Raw genomic sequence first — 11,050 nt, forward strand, 5'->3', positions numbered from 1 at the left:
GCTGGGGTGAGGCAGAGGTGCTGGGGTGAGGCACGGGTGCTGGGGTGAGGCAGGGGTGCTGGGGTGAGCCAGGGGTGCTGGGGGGAGGCAGGGCTGTATCCCAGCTGTGCAGGGAGGCCGAAGGTGCAGCTGGAGCTGGCTGCTGGCACACTGTGGCCAGGCAGGGCTCTGTGTGGCTTTGGCCCTACCTGAAGCAGAAGCCAAAAGGTGCAAACGAGCTCTGGAGCATGCAGGGATTCTATTAGCACAGGCCTGGATGGCAGCAGAGGTGACTCAGTCCATGATTTCCCACAAGGATGATTCTCCAGTGATTCTCCATGCAGAGACTGGCATGTCCAGAGCCACAAATCCCAGGAGCAAAAGCAGCCACTGGCAGGAGTCACAGGGAGAGTTGCTGCTTCTGCTGCTCTGCATGGCCATCAGAGGGTACCAGGACCTTGCTGTCCCTCTGTGCAGTGTCCCTGGCCTGTAAATCCTTGTTCCCAGGACCAGTGTGAATGGGAGTGCTGATCCCATCCCAGCTGCAGTGCTAATGCCCCCGGGAGCAGCCCCAGCTCCCAGCCAGGGCTGTCATCAGCTGAGAGCTTGCCTGGTGACTCTGTGTGAGTGTTTTCCCATCCTCATGGCCCAGCAGTCCTGTCTGAGCCATGAAACCCGTTCTTGAGGCGTTTCCTGGGAGGTGGGACAGCAGGAATGTTGGAGTGAGCCATTGGTGTCAGACACCAGCTCCCACAGAGCTCTTGGGGCAGCAGCTTCTGGTGTTCAGCATGAGGAGCTTTCAAAATCCATGTGAATGGAGAAATTCTGGAAAGAGCCACTCTTTCAGAAGAAAAAACTTCCTTTTTTTCCACTTTTGCTGCATTGGTTCAGCAGTGTTTTCTGACAATTAAGGCTTTTTGATCTCTGTGACTGTGCCTTTCTGGGGGACTGCAGCGAGCTCTGCTGTGAGATGGTGGGGAGCGAGCACTGCCTGTTCAGTGAATGCAGCAAGAAAAACTCATCAGGAGTAAGGTTTATATTTGGTTCTCAATGAGCTTTTCAGGCCAAGGAACGTTTCCAGCCTGCAAAACTGCCTTGCTGGGAGAAAACCCTGGGCTGGGCAGCGGGTGCTCCCCCTTCCCTGGCCTTTTCCCCCTCAGCAATGATTGCAGCACCTTATCTCAATCTGCTAATTCCCAAACCTGACCTCTCTAATGTTTTCTATCTCAAGCTGCCTAAGCCATTACTCAAGAGGTGATTAAATGATGCAGGGTGGAAAGACAGCACCCTATCTTTATTTATGTTTATTATTATTATTTTTTATTGTTTGAAGGAGTTTAGGCTGATTATGTGTGTTTGGGCCTGCTTCCCAGCTGATGGATGGAAATAATTCCTGGTGTTTAAGCAGAGTGGGATTGTTTGGGCAGTGAAAGGTGGGACTGGGGAGGGTAAAACCCTCTGGAGTGGTTTGCCAGCAGCTCTGAAATCAAGACAGAGCCTGGCTGGTGGTGAGCTCCCACTGTGACAGCTCAGACCTGAGTCCATCACTGCTGCACCAGTTCCTTGGGCCTGGAGTTTTGGATTTACCTGTCCTGTACTGATGCCAGTGCACTGGTGGGCAGCTCACTGGCATCCCTCTGGATCACCAGCATTCAATGTCACCAACATTCCTCTCGATGTCACCAAGGCCCCTGCAGATGCTCTCAGGATGTGGCTGTTCATTTTCACAGAGGGGCAGAGCAGGGTGGGCACTTCACGGATGTTGAGATGTCCACAGTCACCTTCCCCAGCCACTCTGGAATGAGCAGCTCCTTCAGGATGGCATTCCCAAGGGCAGCATCCAGGTGATTGAGAGATTCCCCCATCCCTCCCCAGCAGCACAGCCTCTCTCTCTCTACGGAACATCTGCAGTCATTGAAATTCCTGCCTGGCATTGTGCTTAGTAAGCCTTCACGCCACTTTGATGAGATGTGCAAATATTATTTCTGTGAGGCGTGATTTGCTTGTGCTCAATGCCATTAGTGCCTCATTACTGCAGAGCACACATTCCCTGCTGCCTGCTGGGATGGGCAATCCCTGCATCCGAGGAAACCACCTGAAGTGTGCTGCAAACTCAGACTAGGAGTTTAAAAACTGGTGGGAGAGGATCCCTGATTCTGCCATGAACTTGTGCTTTTTTCAAGCTTCAGGAAACCCCACAGTTTGAAGTGGTTTTGCTGTAGGATGGATCTCCAGAATAGCCTGGGCCTCCTCTGCTGGGTTTTGTTGTCAGTGAGCTGCTGTCATACAGGAATCCAGCCTGGCTGCTCTTGGCAGGCTGTGGGGGTCACACCTGATGACCTTTAAAGCTGCCTTTGACCCAAAATAGGGTGACAGGGACAGGTTACCCCTGTACCAGTGACGGTGACTTCTCTAGCTGGCTTTAAGTCAGGTAAAGGCTCTAAGGCCACCAGAAGGGGACAAGTGGACGTGGAATGTTTTGTTCTCTGTTCTGTTTGCTGTTAAAAGCCCATGACAGTGTTACAGGCATCTCCCAGCTGGTGGAGCTCTCTCTTGATGTGCCACAGGCTGACAGAATTCCTTCTTATTCCAGGGAACATCAATAGTGGTACCTTTCAGGGTGGGGACAGCCCCTCCTGAGTGCAGGAGCTGCTCTGCCAAGGGCGGTGTGAGAACAGTCCTGATGGATGCAGGTGGGAATATGGGACTGCTGGGATCTCTGAGCCATCTCCAGCACCCAGGAGGACCCATCTGCTGTGGATGAGCCTGGGAATTTGTGAGTAGCACTCTCTCAACAGGGCACAACAGAGAGCAAAGTGCCCTCTGCTCATAAAATATTCAAAACCCCTTGGAGCACGGAGTGCCTGGAGATGGGGTTTCCCATGGGGACAGCACTGGTGCTGGGATGGGCAAGCATGGAATGATGAGATGTGTCTCCTTGTGTTGAGGAGGCCTTGTTAAAGCCGGGGGTCTGCAGTGGCCCAGCCCCCACGTGCCCTTCCCCAGCCCAGCCTGGCTGTGTAAATCCCTGATGGAACATCAGCCCCCAGGCTGGGAATGCTGCCCTCAGGAGGGGACAGGGAGCACGCTGGACTGGTGCAGACCCTCTGCTTGAAGTGTTTTTCATCTGGAAAACCACGTTCCAGCCCGTGCTTCTGGCAGCTGCCCTGTCCGCTGGCTCCGGCACTGCAAAGTCTTCTGCTGGCACCTTGCCCGGCACTTCCCAGAGCCCAGCTCTCATTCATTGACTGGGTAGGATTACAGGAGCTGGGGGAAATGCACGAGGAAGGCTGGATTTGCCACCAAACCACTGCTGGCTCCTGGTTTATTTGCTGTTTTCCCACCTCCCAGGCTGGTGGCAGTGGCTTTCCTTCACCCCGATGCTCTCTGGTGTTTACCTTTGGGCAGAGCTGTGGTGTTTATGGAGCTCCAGAGGTGTGTAAGCCAGGCTTATCCTGAACTTTACAGCATCAAGGGCTCAGATCCAGTCTGCTCTGCCCTGGACACTTTATTACAGTGGGATTTCTTGTTCTTCTGATCCAAGGTCCTGAATGCTGTCTGCACCTGAGTCCAGGACAGAAAGCAGCAAGGCAAAGCAGCTGGGTTAGGGCAGTGGCATCTTGGACAGCCAGCACCGCTCACATGCTCTCCTGCTCCCCTGGCATCGTGCTGAGCTCTTTATCTTCTGGGGCAGGGCCTGATCAGCAGTGTCAGCACCAGGATCCACATGGATGAGCTGGGAAGTGGCTGCACTGCCCAGCCAGGGCAGGACCTGCAGTGCTCCTCTCCCTGCACCACACAGGGTCACGTTTGTACAGCCCCTGACACCCAGTTTCCACTCAGAACTTGAATCTCCCCAACCTCTCATCCCCCCACTGAGGTCTCTCCCCTGGGGCTTTGTCCTGAGTGACCCAATGGGCTGGTCCCCTGCCACCAGCCCAGCTGGGGTCAGCCTGGGGTCTGTCCCAGGGTCAGTGTCCCCTCCGGGGCCATCCCGGGTGCTGGAGGACACCCACGCATGGCAGCGCTCGGTGCACAAACAGCTTGTCCAAGCACACAGCGGAGCCAGGGATGTGCTGGTGCAGAGCAGAGCCAAGACAGACAGGATGGTGTCACTCCAGGACACGGCTCTGGCCTCCTCTGCTCCCTGCTGAGGGTGGGATGCGTGTTTCTCCTTTTTTCTCCTTTCCTTTCTCCATCTTGGCCATTTGGACCTGCCAAGACCCTGCACAAACTGTGAGCGAGGGGCAGGGTCTCATGGCAAGGTTTGAGCTGAGTGTCCCTTGAGCAGAGAGTGTTTCTGCCTGTTTTTATCCCTGTGTGTTCATTGGGGTGGGGTCTCAGCTCTTGCCTGCTCCAGTCTGGGCACAGGGTGGGATCAACCCTGCCAGCACTCACATCTGTGCTGCCAGTTGGCATTTTGTACCCAGTCTGGCTGTTTTGTCTGAATCTCCAGCTCCTGGAGACAGGTGAGTAAGGGTAATTCTCACATTTTGTGTTGAACAGAAAGCTGTGCTGCCTCTGGCTGCAGAGGAAGCCGCTCCCAGGGCTGCTGGGGGATGCAGTAGCAGAACAGAGGGACAAGCTTTAGGATACAGCTCTTTGCATGTAAGACACGATCTCCTTGTGCAGGCACAGCTTCAGCAGGACCAGCATTCCCTTTTTTTAACCACTTGCCACGGCAGCACTTCCAGCTGGTACAAAACTCTTTACAGTGACTTTGTTGCTCTGCAGATGGGAGTTGGGGTGGGATGGAACAGCTGAAAGCCTCATTTATTTAATTGTCCTGAAGATTATCCTTAATACCTATGAACCCTGAGTGCTTAGAGGAACCATGGAGCAGTCTTCTTTTCCATCCCCAGGTCTTCTTCTCCCCCAGCTTCAGCAGGCAGGATGAGGCCAGTCTCCATGAGCCCTCCTGGACCTGGAGCTCAGCTTTGCAGAGCCGGGTATTTGCTGGAGCCTTGGGCTGGGCCCCAGCTGCTCGGAAGCCTTCCTCCTACGCAGCCCTCCCAAGAGGCAGCGGCTGCATGGAGCCAGGCGCAGCTGTGAGCAGCCTCTCCCCTCTCTGGGCACTCGTGGTGGTCCTGGGGCCGTGCTCAAGATGCTGGGGAGGTGGAAAGAGGATGATTTCTCATCCCACCCCCATTCTCTGTTGTTCATGAGAAGCTTCCCCCAGCCCCTGGGTTGGGCTGGGAAGGTCGGGCAGCTCCTCGTGGCAGTGCCCAAGGGAAGACAAGAGCAGAGGCTGAGGCAGACCCAGCCCTTAGTGAAGAGTTCAGCCTCAAAATCCACATCCTCAGCCATGGCTGGGACACACAAAAGCAGGCAGGTGGCACAGGCTTGTGTCTAAAACCAAACAGCTCCTGCAGGACCTGCACCTGCGAATTGTGAACTGCTTTTGGTTTGTGGAAGTACAACCTGTTATTTTCACTCTGAGGAAGGAGGAGCCCTGCATCGAGCCCTGCTCCCAGTAAAGCCCAGGGCCTCCATCCCCTGTCACCCCATGGCACAGGGGACCACAGCAAAGGGCAGCTGGGCTGGGGGCAAACAGCCTGTGTGGGTTATACCCCCCTGCAGCCCCTTCCTGCTGTCTGGCAGGGATGAATGACGTGCTGGGGGCTGAATTTGGATGGATTCAGACATCCTTGGGAGCTGGAAGGCTCCTGAGGTCTCCTGGGACTGAGTCTCCTGTGCCTGCATTCCTCAGACCTGGGCTCCTGCATACCTTCTCCAAGACCACAGCGGAGTTGCAAAGCACTTCCTTTTACCGGGATATTTATTGCTAAATATATGAATCTGGGAGCCTGTGGAGCGTGAAATTAGGAACAAATGTAAAAAGGAGGTCTAGACAGGAATTGTTCAGCTTATGGGCCTCTGCTTTCCTCCCCCTTTGCACGCTGGAGGGTTTCAAGCTTCCAGGTATGCGGCTTTAATCAGAGAAGTATGTTTGGGGAGGGGAAAAGAGAGAAATGCAAATGGTCCAGCTCCGGAGGGAGCAGTGGCTACGATGCCACGTCTGGCTGGACGGGAACCGTGCAAATTGGCTCAGCGCAAGCCTGGCTTGTGCCCCGGGGCTTTAATTAATGGGTGGGAAAGCCGGAGAGCCCTCCCTGGCAGAGATCTGCCTGCCACCTCCCATCCCGGGCCGGCAGGGAGATGCTGATGCTCTGTGATGGGTGCTCTCTTTCCCGGGAGCCTGCAGTGGCTGCCCCAGAGCCAGGGATTGCACAGGACCCAGGGATGGGCATTTCCAGCTGGCACCTCCATCCCTCTTTAAACAGCAGCCAAAGCTTCTAAATCACTAATGCATTGTTTGCAAACCCTTCCCGTGGCTGTGTTGCTCCCCCTGAGCCACCTCAGGGCTTTTTCCCCTAGGAATGAGGGCAGGATTTGGCCCAGCTCTTGCCCCGTGTCCACAAGGTATGAGAAGCTGTGGAGCTGTCGGGATAAATTCCCTTCCCTTCTCTGGAGCTGCTCAGCAGCAACATAAAACGTGACACTGCTTTATCCATTCACCACTCACCCAACTTTAGCAGGACATTAAGTGCCTGAAAATATGGCATGGGTTTGTTTTTTCTGGAAGCAGTTTAAATCCCTGACAGATACAGTTGCTTTTCCTCGGGTGCTGAAGTAATTTGGGGCTGGGGTGGCTGGTTTTTGGTTTAACCTGATAGCACGAGCTGGGAGCCAGCTTTGTTAAAGCACTTGTTGAGTAGGTGGTCAGGGTATAATTTCTCTCTTAATATATGTCATTCCTCCTGTTCCCAGCCCAAACTAAAATGTTGCTGGAGCTTAATTTGTGCCAGTTTTAGTGCCACTGTCCTGGAGCTGCTGGCAGGTGTGAGCAGGCAGTTGCTGTCTCCCCAGCATCCTTCCTGGGGCAAAAAGCTGTGTCTTATCCTGGGCTGGAGAGGAATTCCAGGCCTGCCATGAGCATTCAAGGGAGGGATGCTGAGAGCAAGTCCTGTGCTGGTGCTGCAGGGCTTGTGATATGCATGACACACAACATCTGCTCTCTGGGTGAGCCCAGCAGGGACAGGGACAGGGACAGGGACAGGGACAGGGACAGGGACAGGGACAGGGACAGGGACAGGGACAGGGACAGGGACAAGAACAGGGACAGGGACAGGGACAGGGACCTTCTGGAGGGACCCTCCCAGTGCTGTGCCAGATCCCAAGGGGCATTCCAGACAGAGAAGGGTGCTGGTGGTACCCCAAAACACAAGCATGGTGGCCAAGCTGAGCCACAGCATCTCTGGGATATGCAGTGCCCTCTCTCCCAGCCACAGCTCACCTGGGGCTGTCAAACATCATCCTGGGGTGCCCCCACAGCCCCCAGACTCTGTGGCTTGGCCATGGCGAAGTGGAGGGTCCTGGTGGTGCCTCATTCGGGTCCTGGTCTCAGGCAGGGCAGCACCCACTCCCTGCAGTCATTAAAGGCTCACTTAGCAGCTCTGGTTATTCCAAATTTAAAAACCACATTGTTTTCATGGGGAAAATGGATTATAGGCTCAGAGAAAAATGAGTGCAGATCAGAAATCCTTATTGCAAGGCTCCTTCTCCCATCACTGAAGCTTTCTGCCACCAGATAGGAGCTGAGAGAATGCCCTTGGTGCCTGGTGTTACCTCCCTTGACTCGCCCTCCTGAGGGCAGAAGAGGCAGATGTGACCCCAGAGCTGCTTCTCACTCAATCCCTCACCCACTGCATGAAGTATTTTTAACCCTTGCACTAAGGTGATATTTTTGGTATTTTTGGGGGGATGGGGACTCCCTGGTGACTTCCAACAGGTGCCCAGTGCAGGGGTCTGGCCTGATTCTGCCCTTCTGAGCCCTCCTGGCTTTTAGCCCACTTCAAGGGGGGTTGAGCAGAGAGTTTGGGGCTCTACAGCCCAGCCCCTCACTGCATCCCTCAACCCTGCACTCAATTTTTCAGGCTGTTAATGGAGAAGAGGGCGGATGACAGCCGGGACCGTGGTCATCACAGGTGGAATATTAGCGACTGTCATTTTACTCTGTATCATCGCCGTCCTCTGCTACTGTAGGCTCCAGGTAAGGCCGGGCCATGCTGCTGCGGGGAGGGCTGAGGGGCTGGGAGCTTTGGGGGTGCCAGCTGAGCCCCTCCCGTTTCAGTACTACTGCTGCAAGAAGGATGAATCCGAGGAGGACGAGGAGGAGCCCGACTTCGCCGTGCACTCGCACATCCCTCCGCTGCACTGCAACCGCAACGTAGTGCTGACCAACGGCCCCTCCCTCTACTCCTCATCCCCCTTCACCAAAAAATCAACCCAGAGCCGGCCCAGCTGCCCCAGCTGCGCTCCCTACGAGCCCCCCACCTCCTTCCTCCAAGAGCCCCCCACCTCCTTCCTCCAGGAGTCCCCCACCTCCTTCCTCCAAGAACCCGCCACCTCATTCCTCCAAGAATCTCCTACCTCTTTCCTCCAAGAACCCTCCACCTCGTTCCTCCAAGAATCCCCTACCTCATTCCTCCAGGAGCCCCCCACCTCATTCCTGCAGGAGCCCCCCACCTTCTTCCTGCAGGAGCCCCCCGAGGAGCTGCACAACGGGGGTGACAGGGTGAGCTACAAGACGGTGAGCCAGGAGGATCTGGCGCTGCCGGTGTCGGGCCTGCAGGCCCTCAACCCCAACCGGCTCTCGGCCATGAGGGAGGCGTTCTCCCGCAGCCGCAGCATCAGCACCGACGTGTGAGCAGCCCCCTGCCCACCCAGCCCCGAGGGGCTTCGGGGAGGACAGGCTGGGATTGGTGGAGGAGTTTTGAAAAGGGGAAAAAAAAAACCAGCAGCTAAAATAAGGGGTTTTTTTGGACTGGTTTGGGCTAGTGGAAGAGTTTTGAAAAGGCGGGGAAAAAAAACAACAGCTAAAAAAAGGTTTTTTTGGAGTGGTTGGGATTGGTGGAGGAGTTTTGAAAAGTGGGGGGAAAAAGAACCCAAAAGAACAAAAAAATTGATGTGAATGTATTTCTATGGGCTGGTGGTGTAAAGGGGGAGCAGAGCAACCCCAAAAGGGGAGCACGGGGGTGCAGCTGGAACGGGAGGTTTCCCAGTGCTGCGCTGCTTGCTTTTTCCTTTTATAAAGAGGATTTTGATATTGATCATTCTTTTCTATGGAGGAGTTGCCCCTCCTCACCATTCAGCTGGGGGATGATGAGCGAATGATGGGGCTCATGGGTGGCTGAAAATGGCTCGTGCTGCAGGTCAGCAGCCCCGGGATGCCCTGAAATATCCTCTAGCAAAGCAAGGCTGTCACTGCCCACCCTCCCGGCACCCTGTGCCATGCTGCAGCCATGGGGGTGTCTGTGGGTGTGGGTGTGAACGAGCACAGCCCTCCACCATTCCCAGCCCACCCCTCTCCTCCAGCCAGGCCTTCACTCCCGGCTGCCAAGCACAATCCCCTCAGGGTTAGGATGGTGGCTGGGCCTGGCCCTGGAACCCCCCCAGAGTGGCCTCATGGAGCCCCTGAAGGAGCTGGGCTGCATTCCTTGGCTATGGGAATTCCACATGGCGCTTTGGGATGCAGGAATATCCCTCTGGATAATCAGAAGCCCTGCCCCAAGTAATGCCATCCCCAGCTTCTGACTGAGGGCTCCATGGCACCGTGTGTGTGCCCACCCCTTGCATGAACATTTTTACATACATTTATTCGTTTGGGAGGGCTTTTCTAAACAAAAAGAAAAAAAAACGACACTTTCCTCCCACCCAGGATAGTGTCAAAACACTTTTAAATTCAGTCAAAACTTCCAATTTGCATTTTCCATTGATCCATTTCCCATGACTGGGCAGCCTGGCTGTGGCACCAGCTCTGTCCCATGCTGGATCCAGCAGGGACTGTCCTGGCAGAGCAGCAGGCACAGAGCTGGTCCCTGAGCATGTCCCTCTGCACCAGATGTGCTGCAAAGGAACCCTTGGGCTTACTCAGAGATTTAGGAGAGGAACTGCAGCACTGAGGAGACTCCTGCTCTGGTTTCTCTCCATTCCTCCCTCTGACCTCGCCAGACTCCATGTGACAGAACACCCTGTTTCTCCTGGACTGGGCATTATTCAGGTTAAAAGCATCACCTGGGGATGGCTGGTGAGGATGGACTGGCTGCACAGAGACTCTGATGGCCTTTCCTTTTTAAAGATGTTCTGGGAAGAAGCAGCCGTGGCTGCAGCCCCCTGGGCCCATGGACACTGCTCACAGCCCGGCTGGATATTTTACTTTGAACCACGAGAGCTTTTAATTCTACAGGAAACCTTTTGAAGTACAAGTCAGTCTTTGCAAATGAGTATCTTTGACTTTCTGGGGGGGTTCTGTTTGGGGTGGGGAGGGCTGGGGTTGGTTTCGTACGTGTTTAATATTCCAGGCTCGGTCCCTGTGGCCCAGCACAAACCCTCTGCTCCGGAGGGATGCAGCCACTCAGACCATGCTCCCATGTACAGTTCTCACTGGGGTTTGTTTCCATGCCTTGAGTCCTTCTTTCCCCATTTTTCGTGATTTCTCCTACCAGCCTTCCTTTCCTCCTTTTTTACCTTGTTTCTTTCCCTTGTAGCTTGAAAATTCAGCAAACGGTTGGCTTTCACTAACCCTCACCTGGTGATCTGTTGTACAGGACTTTGGGAACCTCAGATTTGAGGAGGGAAAAAGTCAAAAAAGAAAAAAAAAAAAAAAGAAATAAACTACTTTGACATGGGTTTTGAGGTCTGATTTTTCTGGGTTTTTGCATTTTTATTTTTTTTTTTTTGCTCCTGCAAAAATTTGGGGTGGTGTTTGCAAAGCTCTCAGGAGCTCCCTGCTGCTGAAGGAGGGTTGCAGCAGCACTTGAGGTGCACACAGAAGTTTGGGGGATGCTAAAGAGCCTTTGGCTCAGTGTCTGGGGATCACACCAGTAAAAACACAATAATAAGAGCAATAACCTCTTGGGAACCCAGAAAGGCCCTTTTCTTACTGGCACCATATGAAATCTCTTTGCTCCCAAACCCCTGAGGAGCTTCAGGGCTGCAGCTTCTAAAGCCACATGAACCCCAAAGGGACCCCAAAAGTCCCAAAATCACCCCACTTTTGGGACTTTTC

General features: G+C 54.3%; 1 protein-coding gene across 2 annotated transcripts in view; it reads left to right on the forward strand.

Moving 5' to 3' along the window:
• Positions 1–10,670, forward strand: part of FAM163B (family with sequence similarity 163 member B) — a 22,582-nt gene extending 11,912 nt beyond the window's left edge. For both annotated transcript variants that reach the window (XM_015644938.1, XM_015644939.1), the window contains exons 2-3: positions 7,917–8,032; positions 8,114–10,670. In XM_015644938.1, coding sequence (XP_015500424.1) covers positions 7,940–8,032; positions 8,114–8,689 — 669 coding nt within the window. In that variant the 5' untranslated portion in view covers positions 7,917–7,939 and the 3' untranslated portion in view covers positions 8,690–10,670. The remainder of the gene's footprint in view (positions 1–7,916; positions 8,033–8,113) is intronic.
• The last annotated feature ends 380 nt before the right edge of the window (positions 10,671–11,050 follow it).

The sequence above is a fragment of the Parus major genome, chromosome 17 (assembly GCF_001522545.3).
Source record: "Parus major isolate Abel chromosome 17, Parus_major1.1, whole genome shotgun sequence".
Classification (NCBI taxonomy): domain Eukaryota; kingdom Metazoa; phylum Chordata; class Aves; order Passeriformes; family Paridae; genus Parus; species Parus major.